Raw genomic sequence first — 27,442 nt, 5'->3', positions numbered from 1 at the left:
TTTAGTAATCGACGGACGTGTTGCTCAGTCACAAACGTGATAGATATCCGGTCCGCCAAATTACAAGTGCCATTGGATATAATGCACTTGTAATACAGGTGGACAGGATATCCGTCACATTTATGGCAGAGTAGCCCGTCCACTGAACTCGAAATCACGCCCTATATTTATTCTTATTTCCTAAACCTGATCATGTGTAAATTACATAGTGAGGAAGTTACACATTTGTAGAGTCATGTGAAGAGAAGTAAGGCACATTTCGATGGTAATAACAGAAAGTAAATAAAGGTACTCTAGTCCTACCTACTTTGGATAGTTGCCACTCTACACTACCCCAAATGAGAAATAACCTTATAATGTACTCATATTTATGCATAACATATAATTTAGGTAGATGTAAAAGCTTTTTGTAAATAGCTTTTCTGATGAAGGCCCTCAGGTTCACCACCACATCCCTACAGATAGATCCACAACAGGTTCTCGTGGTAATCCTACAATAGGAAACCACAGAAAAGAGGATGGGGGATTCTTCAGGGACACAGACAGCTGCTTATGAAGCATTATACTGTACGTAAGGCAGAACAACAGGCTAGATTGTCATACATCACTTAGAAGTAAACTTTCCACTGCATTCATCTCACTGTGGACTACAACACACAGAATAGCCAAAAACACGTGGAAAACACATTGAATGTCCCATTCTAAAAATAGAGTCTGGTTGGCAAAAACCAACCAAGAAACCACAGAAGACAGACTCTGTCAACAACATTAGATAGGAGAAGCAGAGGCTGGGAGTCACTTTCGTCTACCCTTCCCCACACTCGTAAACATTTGAGACACATAATATGAAAGAAAAACACTATATTGTGGCTACAGCAAAAGAAAAGCTCCATTGGCCTTCGAAACTACCAGAGAGAGCAGAGAAGATTACTTGCCTGCCATGTCAATTTAAAGATGTAAATCAGATTTAAGCCTAAAAAAGAATTCAAGCACGCATATTCATGATGGAGAAAGGCCAGTTATATGGTCTGCCTGCCAATGCCAACAGCTGTATCATATATAAATGTGTGCATGTGTGTGTATGAGTATGAGTGCTACATGTGTGTAGGATAAGCAGTAGTGCTTAAATTATACATGAGTACATTTGAAATTCGATATGACCTGTTGTTGTCTTGAGGTTAGAATCGAAAGGAGTGCCTGAAAAATACAAATCCAATAAGGTGACACTCAATTGTCGGGCATTCATAAACAATGGATTTCCCAACCTTGTGCATTAATATTGTTATAAGGGGTGCCGTATGAAGTGGATGAGCATTGTTCCAAGTACACAATGTGTGTGTAAAAATGGTCATTGACGGCACCGTCAGCAGCTCCAAACATGCACATGCTCCTGAGCCATTAGTGAATGGAGCTACCAATGAAGACAAGAAAAAACATTGTCTGCTGTGCACCTGAGGGGATAGTTGTGACATTTGGTCTTAAGGATGCACCAACACATAGATTAGGATTACTCTTCTCACAGATAGATTTCCTATTTAGGAAATGATATTGCTAGTAGGTAGGTTCAGTGACGGATGTATTGCTCATATGTGACCCAGGTGATAGGCTGACATGGAATGTAGAATCCCATCATATGTGTACCACGCGGGTGAAATTTCGTCATGTTCTGGGCTGAATTTTCCTCCAGTAACTGCCCGCGGCAGGAGGAATCTACAGTGATTTCTATCCATTGACTGTAAGGCAGTGTAATATAGTTGACAGTCTAGTAGCTGGGGTGGGCGGAGCTAGGTGGGCTGAGGGGAAGAGGAGGAGTCAGGACAGGATGAGGGCAGTTAGAGTAGGGACAGGGAAGGAATTGGAAGCATACAATAAAGCTCCAGTAAAACAATATACAGAGTCTGTATTTCTTTGTAGCACGATGCTACAACTGGCGACGAGGGTGGGATGTGCATAACTGCAGCCCACAGAACCACCTGAATGTGCCCTGTCCCCTGCAGCGTCGAGAGAAGAGATCCGCTGCCGTGAGGTGCTGAAACCTGGAGAAAGAAGCCAGCAGTAGGTGACCCTGACGCTCCAGCGACATTGGGGAGCACTGAGGGAGCCACTGCAGCAAGCGCTGCAACGCTCGAGAAGGAGAAGCTGTTTCGCGCTAAAAGCGCGAGTCCCGCCGGATGCGTGCAACTTGGCACCTGTGAGAGAGCAGGAGTCGGGAGCCCACCCCGACCCTGTCCAGCGACCCCTAGAGCGAGACGAAGGTCCCCTGACGTGGAGGACGCTGTCCTCAGGAGCCTGGTAACAAGCGCTGCCAAGCGCGCTGAATTGGAAGCCCGGGTGCCGGTGGAGGTCGGAAAACCTCACGCCCGATGCGTGAGGTTTGGCATGCTGTCGGCACAAGAGAGCGGGAACTGCGAAAGTGAGCTGGGAGCCCACCCCAATCTCACCTGATGACTGCTGTGGCCGAAAGAGAGTGAATCCTGGTGTGGACTGCCCCCGCGAAGGTCCACTGCCAGGCGCTGCTGAGCGCGGTAAAAATTGGAGCCTGGCGTTGGAAAACCTCACGCCGGATGCGTGGGTTTTGGCACGCCGCCGCCGTAGGACCCTGCAAAGTAAGGTGGGAGCCCACCCCAACCTCACCTGACTGTAGCCTTGACCAGAGGGAGCCAAATCCGGAGTATGCTGACCCTGGGAGCAACTGCCGGTGAGTCCTGTGTGAAGAATCGGGTCGAATGACGAGAGAGAAAGTAGTGCCTGCAGATAACCACGGCGGCCATCTTTGAGTCAGGCAACTTTTGGGACATCCTCCCTGTGCAAACTGTAGGCGGCCATTTTGAGGTCAGGCGAGCTGAGTTTAGCAACAAGCATTGGCGAACATAACAGAAACAAACATTGGCGAAGACCAAACAAGCATTGGCGAAGACCAAACAAGCATTGGCGAAGACCAAACAAGCATTGGTGAAGGCCAAACAAGCACTGGCGAAGACCAAACAAGCATTGGCGAAGAACAAACAAGTACTGTCAAGAGCCAACAGACAAGCCGTGGCGAGTAGAAACCAACAAGCAGTGGCGAAAGGAAACAAACAAATATTGGTGCATACAAATAAACAAACATTGGTATATGCGAATAAACAAGCATTGGTACATGCAAGTCAACAAGCCTTGGTATGTGCAAATAAACATGCACTGGTAAATGCCAAGAAATAGGCATTGGTAAGGCAAATAAATAAGCGTGGATAACGGCGCGTGAACAACAATGAACAAGTCTTGGCAACCAAAACAGAACAAGCACGAGCAACCACAAGAGTGAATTACCAAACATGCATTGACAAAAACAAATGTCAGCACGGGTGGAAACGCGAACATTGAGAAACGCAAGCGAATGCGCAGTGGCGAATGTAATGAAGTAACACGTGTCTATAAAATAAAAGAGGCACAAGCGAACACAAGGACCAAGCAAAGACAACAGCACAATGGAACAAGCATAAGCAAATGCAAGAGACAGATAAAGACGACACTGAGCACAAACCGAAGAGCGCCGAAGAGAGAAGAGCTGCTGGGCAGAACTGCAGAAGACCCAGAGGAGGGCAGTCCTACAGAGGACCCCGGAGAGAGTAGAACCATCCAAGTTCATTCACCGGCGCATACTGTGATGGTTAAAAAGACTATCAATTTCTAAGCAAACGACAGACCAAAGACCTTGACCAGAATCTCCCCCTCTCATGGCGGGAGGAGACGTAACACAGCGGGTCACTCCATATGTTGAAGTACCGCCCCCAGCGGTGCAGACTGATGATTGGATCTCGGATCTCAAACGACACTGGTGGCTCGAAGCATTGGAAGATTTCTTAAAAGCCAATGGTGAGCAAAGAGAGAGAAAATGCCTGATACTACTCCTCCATCTGGTGGGTCCTGAGGGCCGATGCCCAATCAGGACATTTTCCAAAGAGGATACAGAAATCTATAAAAGACTCCAAAGGGAGCTCTGTGCCCATCTCAACGCACAGACAGATGTGGATCATAATCGCATGGTTTTCAATACAGCACGGCAGGAACCAGGCGAACCGTTGCCAAATTTCATCACTCGGTTGCAAAGTCTGGTATGAGGCTGCCACTTCAACACTTTTAAAAATGAGGATGCGGTTCGACTTCGGATAGTTGAAGGTTGCACAAACCCTGACACAAAGCGCAAGATCCTGCAAGGGCATTGGTCGTTAAAGGAAATCATCAAGAAGGCCGAAATTGGAATGCAAATCAAAGCAAGAGACGGATTGAAGGACGTGCACCTGAGAGCAAACCATCAAGATACCTGGGAAGATAGAACTCAGAAAACAAACAGAACTGAAAGGAGAGAGAGGGAAGGCAGACCAGCAAAAAGACAACGGGAAAGATACAGTGACAAAGAAAGTGACAAGGATTACTCAAAGTCAGATTCCTCAGTGTCCGACTACTCAAAGTCAACCAAGGATTACTCGGATTCAGATGACTCAGAGTCAACCATCCAAAAGACAATTCCAAGGAGTTATTCAACCCCCAGGAGTTCCTCAAGGAATCATTCAAAGTATGACACACAGTACTCTGATGAGGAAAGAGTGTCAAGTGGGACAGATCACACTCCTGGACAAGAGGGCATCCGGCACAACAAGTGGGAGAGAAAGACAAACCATAGAAGAAGGGGTCGCACTGGTCAACACCGGAAGTCGGCGCAGGAACATCAGTCGCCAAGCAGTGAAGATGAGTCCAAGGAAACATCTGACAGGAGAACACATCAACCCCAGATCAGAGGTGTTAGAGCATCAAACAAACGAGAAGGAGAAACAGGTCACACAAGACGGACTGATCCTCCACGGCAACAAACCAGAAAAGATCCATGCATCCATGGCTCCCACGACAACGAAGAAACGGAGAGGAAAGTGTTAACTTCAGACGAGAAGGACCAAGAGACAAAAGCTTGGGATCATGCACAAGGAACAAGCACAGAATCATCAAACAACCTCCCAAATGAGACAGCATTTAAGATGTTCCAACAAAGGCACACGGAGAAGCATCTCAAAGACAATTCAAAGGAGAAAAGCAATTTGTCATGGACTACGGGATTCAAAAATCCATTACCAAAGACAGTTTCAAAGAAACGTTTGAGAAGGAATGGGGAGAAGGATCTCTCTGACGCGGAGTGCACATCTATCCGATCCTGGAAGACTACGGAACTCAAAAATCCATTACCAAAGACAGTTTCAAAGAAACGTTTGAGAAGGAATGGGGAGAAGGATCTCTCTGACGCGGAGTGCACATCTATCCGATCCTGGAAGTCGACAAAAGACTTCTCTGACCCAGAAAGCACGTCCATGGCCAGGAACTCCTCTGGTTCAGAGAGCGCGTCTGTCCGATCCTGGAAGTCGACAAGAGACTTTTCTGACCCAGAGAGCACGTCTGTTCGATCCCGTGAGTCGACCGAGTCATGGTCCCGACAACAGCCATGGCGTCAACCACCCGAACGCACCATGGAACCAAAGGACATCCTTCCCGTCAAGAGCAACATGTCACACACTAAGGTCTCTGAATACTCAGTCACGCTACAAGACAACCTGTCATGTCAATCACAAGTATATCCGGACATAGATCAGACACCATCACCCCTGAAGGGGTCCGCGGGGCTGACTCAAAGGACCTACAAAAGGAAAACAGAGACAGTGGACCTTAGTCACCGGACGGGAAGGGACCATCCAGCCATTCCGCAAGGAAAGCCGGACATGTCAGTAGAGAGAGATCATCAGATGAGAGAGAAACATGCCTATGCACAGATAGCCCATGAGTTCGCCAGACAACCCGAGGCCGTGAATGAGTTATCGAACCAAACCAAGACAGTTTCGTCAGATAACACCGTACTGTCTGGTGTACATGACCCTAAATTGGAGGGCAGTGTTGCCCTCGCCTGGACTAGACATAAAGATGTAAAAGTAAATGCGGCAAATGAGTTACCGAACCAAACCAAGACAGTCTCGTCAGATAGTACCGTACTGTCTGGTATACATGACCCTGAATTGGAGGACAGTGTTACCCTCGACCGGACAAGACAAGAGGAAGTAAAAGTAGATGCAGGTGCCCAGAAGAGGACCAGAACATTATCCACTCATGAAAGGGACCGAGCATCTGAACCAACAGTTACACCACAGGAAGGGAACATGATGACTGTGGAGTGTGGGAGTAAACAGTTCACACGCAACGTGGTCAATAATGCCCTGATTAAGGCAACAGAAAGATTGACCAAAACCAAGCCCACCACTGATTCGACACTACTGAGGCTTGAAGAACAGGCTGTCCGCCGACCCGTGTGGTGGATTGAAGAATTGCGAACACTGAAGACATTAAGCTCATTTTGTTAAGAAGGGGGGAGATGTAATATAGTTGACAGTCTAGTAGCTGGGGTGGGCGGAGCTAGGTGGGCTGAGGAGAAGAGGAGGAGTCAGGACAGGATGAGGGCAGTTAGAGTAGGGACAGGGAAGGAATTGGAAGCATACAATAAAGCTCCAGTAAAACAATATACAGAGTCTGTATTTCTTTGTAGCACGATGCTACAGGCAGGGTCCATTTTGTTTTTCATGTACTGTAGTACAAAACTTTACTGACCTCTGGGGTCTAGATAACTGCCCCATTTGTATGTGAATCTCTTAAAATGACTAACCCTTTCTTCATGCTTAAATCATAATGGTTGGAGTAAGTGAGGCCCAATAAAAATCCTTATTGTTATGTACTGGAGAACTTTATATTTTTTAAAGTACATCCATTTGATGTTTCTAGCGCACTCGATGGCAGAGCTGCTCTCCGTTGTGCTACATTAAAATTGTCATGAGAGAAATAGCAATTTTTCTGAGCAGCTGCTACGTCTTCTATAATAGCGCTTTGTTACATCAATATGGGTGTGTGCCCCTTGAATAACAGGATGGGAATATATATATATATATATACATATATATATATATATATATATATATATATATATTACCTACTGGCGGTCGCCAGTAGGTATATATAGTTAGGATTTTTTCTCTATGGGATTTTTGAAAATTCTATGTCTAATAACTTTGGAGTTTGTGGACGGAATTGGCTGAAATTTTCAGGAAAATGGCACATTTTGTTTCTGAGCAGCCCTTGAAAATTTGGGGGGGGTTCGTCAAGGGGGGGCCGAGAAAAAAGGGGGGTCCCAAAACATGTTTTTAACATTGAGTTTTCCATAGGGCGGTTGGCCTCACTTTTAGCCCGAACGGCTGAATGGATTTGCACGAAACTTGGCAAAATTGTAGGGACTGGTAGCCCGATGTGCCTTTTGTAGGTCTCAATATATGTGCTACAGTGGATTTTGAGAAATTAACGTTTAAAAAAGATATATATCTGTAACAGCGGACCGGGCAGCGCTCCAGGACGCGTACTTTTCGCGCAACGGAGCTTTGTGAAGCGAAGCTGATTGGTTCTCCGGCGTCTGTCAACATTCCAAACAGTCCGTAGCGGCCGCCATCTTGTCTCTCGGTAGGATCGAGAGACAAGAGGAGGCCAAAGCGAAGGGGCAAATGACCATAAGGGGGAATAGTAGATCCTCGCTGACCCCCTAGGTTTGATGTGGAGGTTTTAAAAGGGCCCCGCGGGGCAAAAAAAAATAATAATAATAATAATCGAACGGCTGAATGGATTTGCACGAAACTTGGTAAACTATTAGGGACTGGTAGCCCGATGTGCCTTTGCTAGGTCTCAATATATGTGCTCCAGTGGATTTTGAGAAATTAACGTTAAAAAAAAGATATATATCTGTAACAGCGCTCCGCTTCGCGTAACGGAGGTTTGCGAAGCTGATTGGTCATTCTGTCACTGGGCTATAGTTGGGCTACATCTGGCTGATATTTGGGCTACATTTGTTTTTTTTGTCTCTGGCGGCCATCTTTGGGCTTCATTGGGCTACATTGGGCTACATTTGGGCTCCAACATATATATAGGCCAATGTAGCCCAATATATATTTTTCAAAGTTAATTTTCGTAAAAACCACTGGAGCATATATCTTGAGACATAGCAAAGGCACATCGGGCTACCAGTCCCTACAATTTTGCCAAGTTTCGTGGAAATCCATTCAGCCGTTCGAGCTAAAAGTGAGTCCAACCGCCCTAAGGAAATGAATGGGTAATTTGTAATTAGCAAATAGCTCATCGCAAACTAGGAATGGTAAAGAATCGCTATTTATTCCTTAAAGTTCGCTATTTAGGAAATGCAAAAAACTTTGATGATACATATGGCGGTTCATCTCGAACAAGATAAGAAGCATAGGGATAGATTTATGATGACTGGCGCATCACCAGGGATGTGTTAGTCATTCTGTGCCGCTGTTCCGTCACCTATGGTGTGCTGCATTTACAATGCGGCGCATCATGGGGCAAAAACAGCACAGATGCGTGATGTAACTGTGCCGTAAAGGTGGCGCATTGCTGGAGTTGTATCGCAAGTGTGATGAAGCTCCAGGAAGGGTCGGGGTGCCCCTGTCGCAGGGTTTCTGTTCTCACACAGAACTGTGGACAGAGGATTGGAACCTCGGCGAATTAGGGTGCCCCAAAACTCACCTTAGTACTCAAAAACCCCTTAGCAAGCTAGGTACAGTGTCACATTGGATATAACAAACTCTCAATGTTTAGACAATCCAGAATATGAACTTATAGTACCTCAGGATACGTGGAACTCATGAACAGTCGGTCGTTATATATTTCTTAGAAACCAGAACATGGAGTTAACAAGAACACATGTGTATTTGAAATGTTTATTTACTAATGCCGTCTTCTCAGGCGTAGTATCTTAGATAATAGAAGTACACATATTATCAGTAGCAAAATTACCAGCATAGTTACTAGTACATAAAAAGCGAATGGTGACAGTATGTTAACATGCTGTAAATGAATAAGAGTTATCAACACTTATAAGCAGCCACGGGCCGTGGAGGGAGTTACGGTGGGGCAGGGAGGCGGGGAGGGGGAGGGGCAGGGTGCTCCCTGCCCCTCCCCCTCCCCGCCTCCCTGCCCCACCGTAACTCCCTCCACGGCCCGCGGCTGCTTATATCTCACCCTCCCTAATACACATATTATATTATTTGCTAAGAAGGTCTCTTTGTGTTGGTTTAGGGCGTGCCCATACTTTAGTGTCTTAGATTTGAAGGAATCACATCAGCATACACCAGCTCTCTCTTCATGTGAACCGCATCAAGTGTTGTGTATGTGTGTTCGGCAAAGCTATATAAAACCCGCCTCATGCCCAGAATTGGCAGAAGCTGCACTTATGTTATGAGTATGAAGTCGTGGAGATCAGACCTCATAACAATTCTGTATCGTGTTGTTCTTGAAACTTCAGCACTCGCTGTACAGATATAGTTTAACAAGTAAAGCAGATAGTAGAGCAATAACATATTATTCTCATGTAAATCACGATGAACTATTAGGTTGAAAGCTAAAGCAACAACTAAGTGTCGTGTGCAGAAGTTGCAAAAAAGGAAAAATGGCGTTTAAACCGGTAATGAGCCCATGCTAACTTAACACGGTGTAAAGATATCCAGGACCTAGATGACACCTCCCCATGATCCGGAAACGAACTGAATAAGATAATAGAAGTGCCATCTCATGAGAGCAGATTGCAACTTTATATGTGGACGGTCCGCAAGGTAAAATATTAAAAACTAGGAAAATTTAATGCTAAAGAAAAATAAAACAGCCAAGTACTTTATCGAGTCTTAAGCCAATAGGCAAGCTAAATAATAAAAACTTGACAAATAAGTCAATGAATTGTCAATGAAATGCTAGTACTCAGCATATCAAACATGAAAAAGGTCTATGACATAACTGTGTATGCAAAATAAGCTGCAACAGCCTCCAATAGGAAGTCACCGTCTTCATCCGAAAAGAGTTCAGCCATCCAATTTAAAAGCGGAAAAGAACATACGTGCTCTCCCAGCACCGGATCCTCTATCACCATCAGAGGACAGCTCGGTGGGTTTTCAAGAAAGCTCTGTTCCAAGAAAGACTGTGTTGCCGCCAGTAAATTCCAGGGACCAATTAGTCCATGCATCAATGCCACAGCCATAATCCTTTCGCCAGGACAAACCAACTCGTGAGTAATGATAGGAGTCATCAGCTGATTAAAGTCGACGTCAGGAGAAACCGGTCCGCAGAGACACAAATCAATGGCCCAATCGAAATCACAGGTCAGGCAGTGAAATACAGGCTGGACACAGGTGAAGTAGGAGAATCGAAAAGATAATCCATATGCCGTGCTTAATATCGCCAACGGCATTGTGCCATAATATTCTAGCATGCGATTGCGGAACAGTGTCAGCAGCTGCAGGGCGGGAAGTTGCATAGGAGGGACATCCATATTTAAAAATGTAAAAAAGCACAAGAGCGTCCGCTGGTAATGCAAGTAAAAATGGCAATCCACGAAGCAGAGTGGAAAAAATAGAATGAAAGAAAGCAGGGATGACTCCAAAGATTTTCTCAAATGAAGTCACGAGACCACTGGTAACAACTTTAAAAAAGTGCGCCAGGGCCTTTGTGGAGGATGCGTTAAAGATAGTCCGAACCATCTTGCTGAAATGGAAAGGCAAATCTGAATTGAAAAGGGTCTGCACCTCTGTACGGGTGTTCGCTATGTGAAGCACGAAAGTTTCACGGGCCGAACTCAAGGCCACCTCTCTCTGAGACAAAAGAGCTCTTATTCTTGCCATGCCGTTGAAATCTGCTCCCAAGGTTGGTATTTGTGGCGAGATTGAAAACTCCCTATGTTCATGTGTGGGAGGAAATAGAACATTTCTGCAGCAAATAACCCGTTCACTTACTGTTACGATAAAAGGAATACTTTTAATTAACCCAGAACAATCTTCATTATTGAGCATCAAATAACTACCATTTTCCAACAACTTGAACGTGGGGATGATAGCAGGAACTGGCGTGCCTTGCAACACGCAAGCCATATTTGGTCGGTGTTTGTTGCATGAACCGTGTAACTGTATGTGCCTACACATTAGTGAATGATCTGGCGTCTCAGTGCATTCCTCTCCATTCAGATAAACTTCTTGATCATCTTTGAAACATCTGTATGTGTATGGAAGCGACCAGACCTCATGAAGAAAAGCACTACCTAAAGGTTCATAACGACCTATTGGTATATATTTCATACAATTTGAAAACTTATATAAAGCAAAAGGCAGCGTTATTAAACCGTGGATAAGGCACGTTGCCAAAAAACCCGCAATCCTCTGCTGATGATGTCACTGAGCATGTCATGAATGATGTAATATGTGACATCATCAGCAGTGGATTACGGGTAATAGTATCTCTAGTTTACTCCCCTATAGCTGTCTTTCTTTTAACATAAGTGTCTGTTTTCTTCCCTTATACTTACTGTTTTTGGTTCGCTTCCGGTTCGCGTACCGGCGAGCGAACTGGGAAGCGAACTAAGAGAAATAGAGGTTGGCACAGTTCCAAATATTGTACCAATTTTTTAATAACGGGGAGGTAGTTCTGAAAAGAACTTTTTTTTTTATTGTTTTTGTTGTTTTATATTTTTTTTATTATTTTTCGGAACATTTTTTTACTTTTTTTTAATTTTTCTGAACAGTTTTATATTTTTTTGGGTTTTTCTTGGAGGGGGCAATGAAAACGATTCATTGTAAAGGGCTCAACAGGAGCAACAAAACAAAAAAAAGTATTTATTATTTTGGGCGTTTCGTACAAACTTGCATATGATAGTCAATAGCTCTGTTGATCAGAGTGATGCTTCTTTCTCCGTAGCAAATGAATCCATCGCAATATACGCAGATGTGTTTTACTTCACCAAATCTCATTTGTATATTTGGCACCATCTCCCTGCCCTCTGGTCCCGTTACTTCCGGTACAACAGATCTTCTGGCCATAATAGGGAGATTATCTAGGTCGTTCCGAAACTGTGCAGCACTGTAGTTGTTAGGATGCCACCTAGTCATATGGCGATGCATTGTGTAGTTTCCGAAACTGTATTTTTTCTCGGTTCCTCTGGACAGTCTATCTTGACATATAAGGCAAGTTACGTATCTTGCATTTACTTTTTTCTGACCTTTGGGAATTTTAAAAAATTGCCAAATGAAGTTTTCTTTCCGGTGAGACGTCCTGGGCTCCTCAGGCAAAAACTGCCTCTCTTCGTGCTCGTCGTTCTGTTCCTCTTCTTCCTCTTCTTGTTGAATTATAACTTGAGCAGGTGGTCCACTCTTCCTTGGATGTGGTGGAGGTGGTGGGGAAGCACCAGCTGAAGCTACTAAAGAAGCCATTGCTCAGTGATCACAAAGGGTCTTTCTCTCACAATGATGAAAGTCAGAGTGAGGAAAGAAGGAGGGATTTTCATCATTTGGGAAAAACAAGAGTTCTCAACCAATGAAAAGTGTTCATTTTAGATTATATGACCTAGTCTTACATCATTAGGAAACCAAAAGTGAAATGAACCAATGAAAAGTGTTATTACCAAGTCACATGACCTGCTGTGTTTACGTTAAGCGCTTTGCAGGGCCTCCCGGTTTGCTTCCAGAAACCTGCGCTTTGCGACTCGCTTCGCGTACCAGTTCGCTAACGTAGCACGTCATATGACGTATCACGCGACAACGTGAAACGTCATGCGGACGGGAGGCGTCACGATGTTGTTTTCTAAGGCGGCAGTTGCGGTAAAGAAACGTTTACCGGCTCGCGGTCTATTTCGCGGCATCAAGGTCAGCTAACGGGAAGCTTCCCGATTCGCGAAGCGGGAACGAAGAAAAAAAAATATTTAAAAAAAAAATTATTCATAAACATATAAAATATATTTTTGGATTTAAAGAAGAATACATTTTACAGCTACAGATATTAGCTGTTAAAAAACCAATGAAATTCACTGAAAAAACCATAGGTTATAGACCATATATAGTTAGGAATTAGCATTTAAAAAACCTTATTTTACTCACACAAAACCATTGAAATTCCATATATAGTTAGTTGCACTAACTATATATCGCGCACCCGCAATCCACTGCTGATGATGTCACATATTACATCATTCATGACATGGTCAGTGACATCACTGATGACATCACTGATGACATCTCAAATGACATCACTGATGACATCACTGATGACAACATCCAGTAACTGTATGTTTCTGTAAAGTTAAAATATGTAATGAGTGGATGTATAAGTGTCTGGATGAAGGATTTATTAGGTGCATGATTGACTGTATGAGTGAGTGAATAAATGTGTGTCAATGAGTGCATGAGTTAGTGACTAAACTGTCTTAATTTGTGCATCATTATGTCTGTTGTTCTGTAAACTGCTGCATGTGTTGATCAGTAGCTATATGAGTAAGTATATGGGTTATTGATTGGTTGCCCAAGTATTTGTATGGGAGAATGAGTGTGTGTGTGTGGGTGGCTGGGAGGTGTATGACTCTGTGCATAGATGTGTGAGCAGTTGATTCACTAGATGTATGGGTTCAAATCAAAAGTGCATGTGGAAACACCTGTATGGGCGGTTGACTGAGTGCATTGGTGAGTGAATGGATATCTCAGTGCTACATGTCAAAGTAAGTACATATGTAAAACACAGTACATGTGACATTTGACATATATAAATAACTGTGCATAAGAGCCAGTGAATGTGTGAGTGGCTGTATGGATCATTGTGTACTTGTATCAGGCATTGTAAAAGAGAGTAAATATGTGTTAGTATATGTTTGAATAAGTAAGGTGTGTATAACTGTATAGTTGAGGAAATGGAGGTGTGAATGATTCTTTGCATGACTGACTAAGTGTGTGAGTAACTCCATGGATGAGTGACAGTCTGTGAGTGTCTGTTTACACTGAGTGTATCTAAGGTTATATTAGAGTCTGAAGAGGTTCATCGTATTATCACATGAATGATGTCATCAGTGATGTGATCAGTAATGTCAAATGAGATGTCATCAGTGATGTCATCAGTGATGTCATTTGAGATGTCATCAGTGATGTCATCAGTGATGTCACTGACCATGTCATGAATGATGTAATATGTGACATCATCAGCAGTGGATTGCGGGTGCGCGATATATAGTTAGTGCAACTAACTATATATGGAATTTCAATGGTTTTGTGTGAGTAAAATAAGGTTTTTTAAATGCTAATTCCTAACTATATATGGTCTATAACCTATGGTTTTTTCAGTGAATATATATATATATATATACCCAGGCAACAATCCTACTAGTCGGCAATAGAAACCAACAGTCCATGTGAATAACAGGATGGGAATATATATATATATATATATATATATTATATATGTACCCAGGCAACAATCCTACTAGTCGGCAATAGAAACCAACAGTCCACGTGTAGGTACAGACCACAAAACAGCGCTGAAATCCTTTCAAAGTGGTTTAATGTTCGTCAGTCCCCAGCATGACGCGTTTCGGCTGCGCCACGGCAGCCTTGATCACATGACCTCAAGAACCAATGAGTGCATTAAATACTGTGTGAGCCCTATTACATGAAACGTCAGCAATACATGGATATAAAGAAAATACTAACTAAACGAAGGTATTATTTACAAACAGTTATCAGTTAGTCTAATTTTCGGAGGAACACAAGAAATACAAATATATATGCATTTTACACAAAATATCTCATGCAGGCTGTTTATCTCATGTTTTTTAGACACAAACCCAAAATTATGTTTATGAATATATGTACAGCCTCAAATCCTCCTTTTCCCCGTTAGTCAGTAATGAGCACAATTTTACTCTTCATGATCTGACTCTTCAAATAATTAACTATGTTGCAAAACGTTTCAAAGAAAAAAAAACAAGTGCTCATGTTTAAACTATATAAAGTGCTAAATTAGTGCGCAAAGTGCTTTTAAGTGAAATTAAAATCAAGAGAATGCTGTATCATATGAACATGGGAGTACATTGGTGAAGGCACGCTCAATACTATCTCTATTTATGAAGAGTTACATGCCAGCACTACGACAGCTACACCTGTGCTATGATTAAATCATAACTGAAACCAAATCTAATCACGATAGTGCCAAGTCACAGTCTAAACATTATGGCATAGTGCCATTATTCCTATACAGGAAGACAACCTCAAGAATATAGCCCAATACATAACTATTGTATAACCATTATTCTTATTGTCTCATGAAACAACCCTAGAATACTGCAGGGGGTATACAGATAATCAAAAAACATACAAAGATGTTGACTACAAGTGTGTACTTGAATATACAAGATACAAGATCCAGCCTAGACATCTCAATAATCCACTTAACCGTAAGACCACTCCTAGATGGTAATTGAACTGTAAGATGTTCTAAAAAATGAGGTTAAATCTACCCCTTTAAAGGAAACAATGGAGATCTTCCCCTGTGTTTAATCCATTGGGGATCCTACTGTCTAGTAGCAGAATGTATTTGCTTTCAAGCTGTCTTAAAGCCTTCTCCCTATTGCCCCCCCGGATATTCTTGGGCACGGCATCAATGATAAAATACCTCAAGTCATTGAGATTCTTATTGTGGATTAATTCAAAATGCCGGGCGACAGGATAGTTGACATCTGAATTTACCACGGCACGAAGATGCTGAAGGATGCGATTGAAGGCCTGTAGCTTGGTGCTCCTCACGTACCTGAGCCCACAGGTACACTGGAGCACATAAACCGCAAACTCAGTACGGCAGGTGAAGTGTTCTTTGATCTTAATGGGATTGGGATCAAAAGCCGACAGATACTCACTGGTATTCACGCCGAACTTGCAGGCTCTGCACGAGATGCATTTAAAAAAGCCACACTTATTGGAAATCCGATGGGATTTAGTTATCACCTCAGGACTGGATTTAACCAAAACGTCCCTCATGGACGGGGCTCTTCTAAAGACCACTGAAGGCTCTTCTGATACTAAAGGAGCTATGGTGATATCAGTTTTTAATAGTGGCCAATGCTTTTTCAAAATCCCCCTCACCTTTTTATGCTCATCATTGAATGTGGTAATGAGACCGATGTCCCTACTTCCTGTCTCAACCTCCATGTTATCTGGGCTTGTAGTCAAATCAATGTTGATTGAGGAGAGGTAAGCCTCCCTGTCCAAACAATTGGCTTTTTCCTTAGCATTTAACAACAGGGAAGTATCATACCCTCTAGCCTGAAATCTTACAAAGGCTTCATTTTGACAGTGCTCAAGATCTGCTGCGGTGCTACAGATCCTCCTCATCCTTAGAAACTCCCCATAGGGGATGCTTCTAATTAGATGGTTTGGATGGGAGCTACTAGCATGCAAAATAGCATTGCCCGCTGTGGTTTTCCTGTGCAAGCGGGTATGGAGCCTCCCCTCCCCTATGTAGATCTCCACATCAAGAAATTGAATGAGATGTGTACTGATCTGGGAGGTGAAACATAGGTTCAGACTATTACAATTGATCTTGTCGACAAATTCATTCGCTGATTCCACTGAACCCCTCCAAATCATGCAGATGTCATCAATAAATCTCCAGTAGTGTATCATACAATTAGGGAAAAATTCATCGAGTGTGCTTTTGAGGACATGCTCCTCCCACCACCCTACATGTAAACATGCATAGGTAGGAGAGAAGCATGCCCCCATTGCCACTCCTCTCAATTGCTGATAAACCTCCCTGTTATACAGAAAGAAATTATTATTGAGACACAGTTCTAACATTTTCAACAACATAGTACTATGATGACTGTAAGAGATACTACGTTTGCTCAAATAGTATCCAACTGCATTCAGTCCATCCGCATGGGAGATACTAGTGTATAATGAATTAATGTCTAAAGCGATGAGTACATAGTCGCCCTTCCAATTGATGCCATTAATTTTAGACAGGAAATGGCCAGTGTCCTTGATGAAAGATGGCAAGGCCTCTACATATTCATGCAAGAATTCATCCACATATCTGGAGATAGATTCTAACAAACTCCCCTGGGCAGAAATGATGGGTCGCCCTGGTACCGGAGATATAAGTTTGTGGATTTTTGGAATTAGGTAGAAGAAAGGTGTGACAGGGAATTCATTTTTCAGGAAAGCATGTTCTTGTTTGCTCAATAAACCCATTTGTCTCCACTGATTTAGATCCTTGTGGGTTTTGTCTTATATGTATATACACTCCGAGACTCCTTTGTTAAATAATAGGACACTGACACAGGAGCTGAGTCAAACAATCTGTTTTGTGTTTATTGAAGTCTCCACTGCTACGCGTTTTGGCACTTCCTGCCTTGCTCACACAATATATATATATATATATATATATATATATATATATATATATATATATATATATTTTTTTTTTTTTTCAAGTTTAATGATGTGAAGTTAGGAATAGTAAATCTATACTTACTATGTATGCACTTACCTTTCGATATTTTGTCCATCGATATTCTGTCTGCGATATGTAGGTATCACAATATTCCTATGCTCGATATTCTAGTGCAATCCAGCATTGGTACTAGAAGGCCTACATTCCTGAGTGCAAGGAACCTTGGACCAGACAGATCTAAAATAGTGATGGGTTATCAAGGAAGGGCCCCAAAGCCTCGAATCCCAATAAATATCCTCCCGTGCAGTTTGGCTGCAGCTACGTTGCTGGGGCTGGAGAGAAAGCAGGTACAGGCTCCCAGTCTGCCTGGGAGCACAAGTTGCCGGCGCTCAGGCCAATCCTGAAGCTGCTCTCATGTGAGAGCAGCTTCAGGATTGGCAGTAGGGCAAGCTGCGAGCCTGTGCCCAGGGCCAGAAGCAGGAAGAGTGCAATGTGGGGAAACCTGTGGCGGCGATAAGGTACATTTTTTATTTACTTACTTTTATTTCGCTCCCCGAACATCCCCTCCCAACCTCCCTCCTCCGGCCCGCCCGCCACTTTGGCAGAGGGCAAGCCGCTACTGTTAATTGTGATTCAAATTGGGAGCAAATACCCCTTTGATCCCCCTTCTTAATTGGGATTTACAATGATCCAGCAAACCCATTTTGTAATTCGGAAAGGCATTACAGAATTGAAAAATGGGGCCAGTAAATAGCAAAATACCTATAGTATTGTGAATAGCTGGGTTTGGGGCTATACATGATGCAATACCCCTCCATCTTTAATTAAAATATAAAATGTTTTTCCCCAGTAGTGGCAGGTACCTCTGTAAAATGTCAAAGATGCATGAAACCTCTGCAGAGAATAACACATTAGATAGAGAAAGATGATGTTTGTAAGTATGCATTTTACGGTTGTAACATATTACCTAAAAGCAAACGTTCAGTAAATATACAACAGCTATTGTGACTCCCCTTGAATATTGTGATGGCTCCTCTTGGGATGAATCCACTAGATGTGCATGTCCGTGTCTAGGATGAGCTCCTAGCCTTAAATGGGAAGATGACAATGTTTGTATACCTGCTTTGACGAAAGAAGCCTTGCCTATTTCAAATCCCATCTGAGCCAGTGGTTTCCTTTTTGAAGTGCAGTGAGAATGAGAGTATAGGATGCAGATAATATTTTCATTAAGCACAAACGTTTAAAAATCGGAAATTATAAAAAGTAGCCTGCAAAACTTAAAAGTGGCCTGAAACAAACTATTACATAGGTTTGTGTGATCACTTTGGTATTAAGACAAGTTTAGGATACCTTAGGGAAATATTCGCATTGATGCAATGCAACCTACTCAAGACACATTGGCCAATAGAAACACAACTGTTTAAAAAACGTGATTCCCTTGGGCTGCCAGCCCCCTTGCCTTCATGTGCCTGATGGAGCAAGGATTCGCACGTACAGCGACTTGCTTGAATTCAAGAACCTCGAATAACCTTAATGAACTAAATCAACCTGTTTGTCTTATTAATTTCCCCTTTATTCTTACATTTGGGTGTCCCAGAGACGCTTGCATATGTGTTTACTAAACCTAATACGCTTGCAACCTAAAATGGCTGCTGCTACGTGGGAATTTCTTCTGCTCATGCGTCGGTCACACTCACGTGACGTGACGTACTCGCATTTCTGGTGGGAAATCTTTTGCACTTGCGCACTAGACTTAAGGTGGACGCTTTGTGTCCTCACATGCCTGATGCTTGTATTGTTGCTTTCGCTTTACTGTTTGTCATGCAGTAATCCTAATGCTATAGTTATTATAAAGTAATGGGAGTTATATAGGTATTCCTGGTATACAGTGAAATCATTTATTCCTGTGTTCTAAATTGCTTTCCTTTACTTTTTATGTATCGTAATCCTTGGGCCTGAGGGATGGGAATACTCCATGTTGAACTGCCTTTCTGCGCATGACAGTCTTTCACCAGAGGATGAACTCTGTGACATTGAACGGGCGCCAACCCAGAGGTCTCAGCCAAGATGTGCCTGGGAAGATGCACCTTCGCCTAGTAGAAGAAGCTGAATTGTATTAAATGAAATACATTGTAATATTTGTTAGACTCACCATTGTTTTGTGTAGAAAGCATGTCATGGGAACCCCAAATTCAAAGGGCGGTCCCAAAAGATGTAAATTAGGGCTTGAGAAAGTCAAATCCTAGTTGGTGTGATGACCTGTCCTTTCTTTTGACCAATCGAAATTAGGGATTCTTACACTTGCAACATTTGGGGGGTGGTACACTGACCCGAAAACAGTATAACTAGCCTGGGTTTAGCTAGGGAAATTGTCCAACTTGTCTGAATAGCTGACCTGTCACTGACCCAACGCACTCAATAGCTGATCGAGAAACAGAGGTGCTGGGGAGCACTCTGTCAGACTGACTCACAGACCCATTCTGGGTTTTGAGAACCTTAAGTGCTGGCGAAGCACTTTGCTGGGGAATTCGAGAACCCAATCGGGGTTTTGACTGATAGCTACAGAGAAGGGGTAGTGCAGGCGTTGCAACTGAACTGCGGGTACTGGTCTCAACTTTGGTGGTCCTGTCCTGATCCTAATCTGGTTTTCTTGTCCTGGGCTTCCATTCTGCACCTGCTGGCCTACTGGCGACTGCAGTCCTTGGGGTTCCTTCTGTCCTTAACTGACCCGTGGCCAGGGTTGGTCTCCACACTGTTCTAGGTAAATATAAATCTGTGAGGGAAACACACTTGCGTCCTTTCTCTTTATCCTTTACTGAAATCTTGCTAAAATCGTAATTGCATATGTTCCTTTTCTTACCTTTCCCTTTCTGACAATTTCTGAAATCGTGAAAGTGCCTTTTATTAGCATGTTCCATTTTTCCCTTACCTTATAGGTTGAATATTAAAGTACTGTCTCCGAATAAAATAGATGTTCCTTCTCTTTACTTTACCTTTACTGAGCCCGAAAAGTCATTTCTGAATTTTAGCGTGTTCCCTTTTCTTACCCATCCTGTAGGAAACCATAAACTGTGACTATTTAGTATGCTCCTTATGTTCCCGTCCTTTAGAACCACTTCCCTAATTAAACTTCTACGAGTTTATTATAGAATGTTCCCTGTTCTTACCTTCCCTTTAGACTTCTAAATGGTTCACTTTTTATGATCTTGGTTATTGATAGTCTACTCACTGTGAATTTCTTGCTTTCTGATCTTGATGAAGACTAGATAAAGGTTTTCAAAACTTCCTGAGTCTGTGGTTATTATAAAGAGTGTAAATATAATAAATGTTATTGTATTTTGGTGAACTGTTTATCTTTTACAGCTAGCTCCCTGATCCATTGTGATCATAGGTACCCGTGACGAGGATTGGTAAATCGGGTACATTGGAAATAAAACAGGAATTAACTGGGTTACTGGTAGTAGAGTGTAGGTTACCCGATCAATAAATAAGGTAAATTGAATTTCTGGGCCCAAATGTCATATGGTAAAATTATTATAGTCGGGTGACCTGCGCGCCTTGCCTTCATGTGCCTACCAGCAAACTGAAACCATGGAGCCCTGAAGCCAGATTTAACTCAGTCTTCACCCATTGTGCCAACTTCACCTTGGCACAGAGAAACCACGAAAGGCAGGTGTTAGGGCTTCTTTTGAAAGTTGATGTTGCCTACTTTCTTGGGGTACAGTGAAAGACAGTGGGCCTGATTCACAAAAGTAATTTGAGACAAAATCCTAACTTTACGACTTAAGGTCTTAAGTTAAACTTAAGACAAACTTAAGTTTAACTAACACAAAATCCTAGTGGTAAAGTTAGGATTTTGTCTCAGTTAAACTTAAGTTTGTCTTAAGTTTAATTTAAGACTAAAACTTAAGATTGACTGAGACAAAATCCTAACTTTAGTACTCCTAAATGCCTTCCGTGAATACCAAAAGTCGTAAAGTTAGGATTTTGTCTCAGATTACTTTGTGAATTGAGCCCTACATTCTTTAAAGTCTATCACAAGAGCATAGCAGAGTAGCCTTCACATTATTGGGTGGGATTCTGGGAGGTGCAAAGGGTTTCTCAAGGGAATGTGGATGATGCTTGGCTGAAGCAAGGCAAAAGTATCTCTGTAAACCGATAGCAAAATGGAAATGGACATGACAAAATATGCTTCCATTAGGGAAAAGTGAACAACATTGGAATGGTTTGAATCGTAAACAAGTCATTGTCAGAAAATGAAAGTTAGCCATGGACATCAAGTTTGGTCAATATTTCTTGGGAAATAAATTTCGACCTGTTCCTCCTCCTCCACCACAAAAGGTTTCTTGGATGCTTCAAATCCCTCAGTGCACATTATATATCATGTTTCATGTACAGAAATATTAAAGGAAAGAAACATACAAAGCATAGTTTTTGGACTTTTCTGTCCTGATGCCATTCTCTGTTTTCACTTGAAATGTTTTACACAGCATGTATTCATTAAAATAAACTGGAAAGCAGTATTGAGTAATAGTCTTTCTACATTTCTTGTGGGACATGATCACAATCCTCTTTTTTGAGTGCACCGGAAAAATTTTGCATTTCCATAACAATTCTAAAAAAAACACTATCAATGTATTTTGTGGGTGGTCCCTTACTAATTTATTAGGTTAAAGAGCAGTATCTGTGGGTGGGTCCCTGATTAATTTATTAAGAGAAAGTGCAGTGATTGATCACACAACATTTGAAGACCACTGGTAGGAAAAACAAATGCCTCTGTACTGGGCCAATGGGAGTGTTTTCTTTTATGTACTGAGGACTTCCAATTAAACATTTGGTCTTACATTTTTTTAGAGGGAACATTTTTCTATCCCTTCCATTTAGACTGTGTCGGAAAATGGCCCTCTCTGAACGGTCACCTCAAATGTTTTGCTTTCCTCCTTCTCTTTTTGTTGGTTTTGGTACTCTGGGCACTTTACCATTGCTGACAGTTGCTAAAGTGCATGTAAAGAGGCTTACCATATACTCAGGGCCTGTAAGTTAAATGCTACTAGTGGGCTGCAGCACTACTTGTGGCACTCACAGAAGTAGCCTTTCTAGATCTGTCTCAGGCCTGCTACTGCAATGCCTGTGATTATCATTTACCGCCACTTCAACTTGGCATTTAAAACTACTTTCCAAGTCTTAAACTCTCCTTTTATTACATATAAGTCACTCCTAAGGTAGACCCTAGTTAACTCTTAAGGGGAGGGCGCTATGTAAGTAAAAGGTTGGAAATGTACTGTGATGCTTTATTTGACCAGATAGTGACAAACAGGTAAATTTGTTTTCACAACTATGAGGCCACTGTGAAGCCTGCCCCTCTCATACGTTAGCATTCGGAATTCCCTTATACCTTTTTAAGTAGCAAATCCTGATCAGAAAGGAGCAGCTTTTTCATGTTTTATATCTTTGGATTGGTAATGATAAATTCTCCTTACCGGTAAAGTTGGATTTAACATTACTAGTTTAGAAATACCACTTTTATAAATTGGACATTTCTCTGCACTTACTGCTCTGTGTGCCTCACAGCCTGTCTCCAATACACATCTGGGCTGGGCGATAACAATATTTGCGCATTCCCTTGTCATGTGGCTCAGTTTGGCTTTTGTAATTCGCCTTCTCTTTCACACGATGACTTTTGACACACATTTGCTTGCATGACAGTGCAGGGTTAGTTTTTCCGAAACCACAATGCTTACAAAACTACCTCGCAAGTACACTATCACAACACCTTGAACATTACGTACAAGGCCTTGACACTCATTGTGCAAATGTCATTTGTTATTTCGTTCACGAGGTGACGTTGCTATCAAAGAGACAATAAACAATGTCAGCTCAGCTGAAGCATCAACACAGAAGCATGGATGCTATTGCTGTAAATACACACACACTTCCATGCTCAAATTATAGGCGCACTCAGCTGTCACTTGTGGCATTGTTGCTGTGTTGGTGTTTCGGCTTTGCTGGTTTCTGTTTTGCCCTCTGTGAGGAAGGATGCCCAACCTGTAAACAAGACAGGGACCTACACACCTTGCCTTCGAGTAAAGATTATCCAATAGGGGATTCTTCGCAGATCAATCACACACCCAAGATTTGGGAACACATAGTAGGAGGACACTATGCTCAGTACTTTTATGCCAGCATATATACACGATAAATATCAATTACAACACATTTTTTACAATGCATGCTTTCAACCCGCAGGCCATTACAACACATCATACATTACAACACATGTTTTGACAACGCATACTATTTACAATACATTGACCATTAGAATGTATGTCTTTACTACATATAAGGTAAGTTATACTTAAGTTTATTAATACATTTATTATTTTATAATTATTCTTAAAGTGGTGAAATGTGTAGATATATATATTTTTTTAATGAAGTATTTAATTAATATTTGAGTATTGTTTTTATTGTTATTATATATTAATACATTTTTTGTTGCATTTTGTTGAGAAATATCACATATTCTATATATACTGTTTTAGCATGATGGTGGAATTGTTAATTTTCTTCACCGTCCTCATATTACTAATCACTTTTATCTGTTTCTGTCTATTGATCATTGCAATGCATATATTTTATGCAAGAAGCATGATGTTTCAATTAATATAAAAAAACTTTTGGTATTTTTTTTTGTATCTCCCTGAGACAGCATGAATGACTGTGAGCTAGCTGGCATAGAGGACAACATATCATGAGGGTGTGCATAGAATCAGTCTGGCAGGCACCAATCCTAATGTTTACATTGCCAAACAAATGTGCAGTTCCTACTGGAAATTGGAAACCGTACAACACCCTCTGGACAGCCACAACACAGGACTCTCAACTTCATCTGCCTACATCTGCATTCTGATGGCTCTCCCTGAGCAGGGAGGAATGGGAAGGGCTGACGCTTACACTTCAATAGGTAGTGTCCTGTCCACATACAAAGGGGTGATTACCCCCTACAGATTGGCTGGCAAACAGGACTGGGTTGAAAGGGATCGTTGTGCACCTCAGTGAGCTCCTTTGAAGTCACCCCTAAATCAAAGGCACTTTTGGGTATAAGTACTGGGTCTCTGACCCCCCTAAGGATGACACTCTTTGGACATGTAACCAGACACTGCTTGATCTACCGCTACACATTGCCTAAAGGACTGCTGTGCTGCCAGGATGGACTGCCACTCTGCTAACTGCACTGCTGTGTTAGCCTGCTGCTTGCTGCTTGCTGTGCTGAAGGAGGTACTGCCACTTTGATACCTTTTTGCTGTGGTACATTTAAAGTGCTTTCCAATGTCTTGTTGGCTTGCCCCCTGTTCTTGAAGTCGCAGGGACATCAAAGGCTTTGTGGTCACTTTTACTACACTACTGCAGAAGCCTGTGCCATGAGAACCAGTGCATCATGTGCACAAGAGAAACGTCCCATGCTTTGACAATCAGCACGCCACTCTGCATCAACAACAAATCCTAATAGTGAAACTCAGTGCTTGCCCGATCACCAGCTGGGCTCAGTGCTCCATGTTTACTTCAACAAACACTTCCCTTGCGAGTGTGGCAGAGTCCAGATTGGTGGCAGTGTGTTATTCCAAACAACCGCATTTCTGTGCTGGAATCTAGTCTGGGCAACGTCTTGCCCTGCCAATTACTCTGCTGGGGAAAGGCCATCGCAGCTGCTCTTGATGTTCCGCGCCACCTGAAAACTGGGTCAGCATGACTCATCGAAGCCCCAGCACTCACCTGAGAGTGGAGGTTGTAGCCTTGAAAGCTCCATCCCCGAGTTCATCAATGCCTCTCCCCCAACCCAGCTGCCTCATACGAGCAGTTACTGTGTGAGAACGGGCCATGTGGTCCATGTCAGCTGTCCTGAGCTCCTCGCAGGGGGGGATGAATCTTACTCAGTGTACTGTTCTCTGGGGACCTGTTAAGGATCTTCCGTGCTCTTGATTGTTGGGCACTAATTAACAGGTACTATTTTTCAGTCACATATCTAACGATCCTCTGCTTGGATCGAACTTAATGCGACCCAGTCGATGTGACCGTTAATAACCTACAAACCTACAAAGCCGCAAGTATTCTTTCAGCACTCAGAACTTTAAGCACTGTATTTTTACCTGCATACTTTGAGCGCTCATATTTTGAAAAGTATACATTGGATTTTTATTGTGTTTGCCTTAATATGCTCATAATATAAAAATCTACTTTTATAAACCTGTTTGGAGTCTTTTTGTGGTGTAGTTCTTGTGTTACTGTGTGCGGGTGCTGCACAAATACTTTACACATTTCTTTTTTTGACATGCCTGCTGTATGACAAGCTACCAGAAGGTGAGCACAGGTTATCCAAGATGTGTATGTAGCTTACCCCTGCTAGAGTGGTAGATTCTGCTGGCTTGGATACATGCCTCAGCCAACCAGAAACCCCATTTCTAACAGACTGAAATTCAACTTGTTAGAGAATTTCAATTCCCAAGTAAGCTTTTCTCCTATTTTTGGACATTTTTGTTTTATCTTTAATCCATTTGCAGCCATGTTTGCTTCTGGATGGTCCCTGCTTCATGTGCGTTGCCGGAGCTGAACTATTACACATATGTATGGATTGGGTTACTCCCCGTCCCTGAGTCTGCCACTGTTCTACAGACTCTGGGAAACGACACCAACATTATTATTACCTCCATATCGAATTAGAGATGGGTGATTGTCAATAGTGCAGTTGTTACCAACCAAGAGGTTCCAAGTACATCAAATAAATAACAAAAGTAACAGTTGAGTTGTCGAGTTGATGTAACTATGATGTATAGATCCTTGTTAATGAGAGCTACCCAATGTAAGGTTAGTTATGGCTCGCGAATCTTTTTTTCTTGTGCAGCTGATACAATGAATAAGTCTCATTCTGTGCAGAGGAAGAGGAGTCATGGAGAATTCATGTGCATAATGTCTGCAGCTCTTCCAGCCCATTGCAACCAAATGTAGTTTTAAAAACACTTTAAAACACATTGACGAGATGTCATGTCACTCACCTGATAGAAACACTGCTCTACCAAAAACATACAATAGACCTGGTGTCCTGGTACCCTGCAATGTCACCCATAAAACACCCTCCTGACCCCAGCTGATTGTTTAAAAATAACCTGTACCTGGTGTTATGCCACCCAGACCTCCCTCATTAAAACACTCTCTCACGCCACAATCCAAACTATACCACTGTGGTGAGATAAGGTCAAGATTGATGAAGGATATTTAGAATGACCTTGAAAGTATCTAACCCCAGGCCCTCGGGTTCATTTTGTAACATAGATGTCATGAACCAGGTGATGTTATTCTGGAAGAGCAAAGACTGTCCTGTACTCACATATTCCCCCTTCTCTTGTGTGTCGGTCCCAGTGCCATTGGTGGAATCCGCTGTTTTGCTGCTGGTTGAAGAATCTTTCTCCTGCTCCTTCCCTGCTTCCTTCGGATGGGGGCTTTGACCTGGATGTGCTACCTCTCCAACTCCCATGGCTTCGCTTTTAAATGTTTTTACAAACTCTTCCATTGACTTCCATTCACTCTCTGATAAGTTGTGGCAGTAGGAAGGGTCCTGATCATAAATTGGAAGCTGTCTGGCGAGTTGCCTGCGACGGAAGTAAGCCCCCTTGGTGCCTGCCAAAGGCTGCATGTCTTTAGGTATGAGCTCCATGTATCTGGTTGCCTGTAAGAAAAGGAAAGAAGACATAGAGATCAATTTGTTTGCAGTACTGAGGCAGGAGCTCCATGCTCTCATCTCTTTGATTTCTAGGTTAATTTACAGCCAATGATTTCAATTTATGTCTATATTACTGACCCCTATACCACAATGCGGCCGTTTTTCACACATTCCCACTGATTCCAAAATCATTGTTGTCATAGAAAGCCTTTAAGTAATCATTCAACTTTAATGGGTGTTTGCTGCACAATGCATCTTATTCTAAAAAGATTACCTTACACAGTGAAATTTTACTCATTTTCATGGCATCCCTTATAATGGTTCTCATGTTAAAAGTCCAATACACATAAATAGAACCTTAAACATTCATTCATCTATAGTACCATGCGATTGCATATGTTTTCATTCATC

General features: G+C 42.4%; 1 protein-coding gene across 1 annotated transcript in view; it reads right to left on the bottom strand.

Annotated features, from left to right (window-relative positions):
* The window catches only part of LMCD1 (LIM and cysteine rich domains 1), a 376,850-nt gene that overhangs the window by 100,403 nt on the left and 249,005 nt on the right, over positions 1 to 27,442 (bottom strand). Inside the window, exon 4 of the mRNA XM_078661667.1 lies at positions 26,699 to 27,037. Within this exon, the coding sequence (XP_078517793.1) occupies positions 26,699 to 27,037 (339 nt within the window). The remainder of the gene's footprint in view (positions 1 to 26,698; positions 27,038 to 27,442) is intronic.

Source organism: Lissotriton helveticus, chromosome 9 (genome assembly GCF_964261635.1).
Source record: "Lissotriton helveticus chromosome 9, aLisHel1.1, whole genome shotgun sequence".
NCBI classification, from domain to species: domain Eukaryota; kingdom Metazoa; phylum Chordata; class Amphibia; order Caudata; family Salamandridae; genus Lissotriton; species Lissotriton helveticus.
The sequence above is the reverse complement of the archived record's forward strand: the minus strand, read 5'-3'. Positions and strand labels throughout refer to the sequence as shown.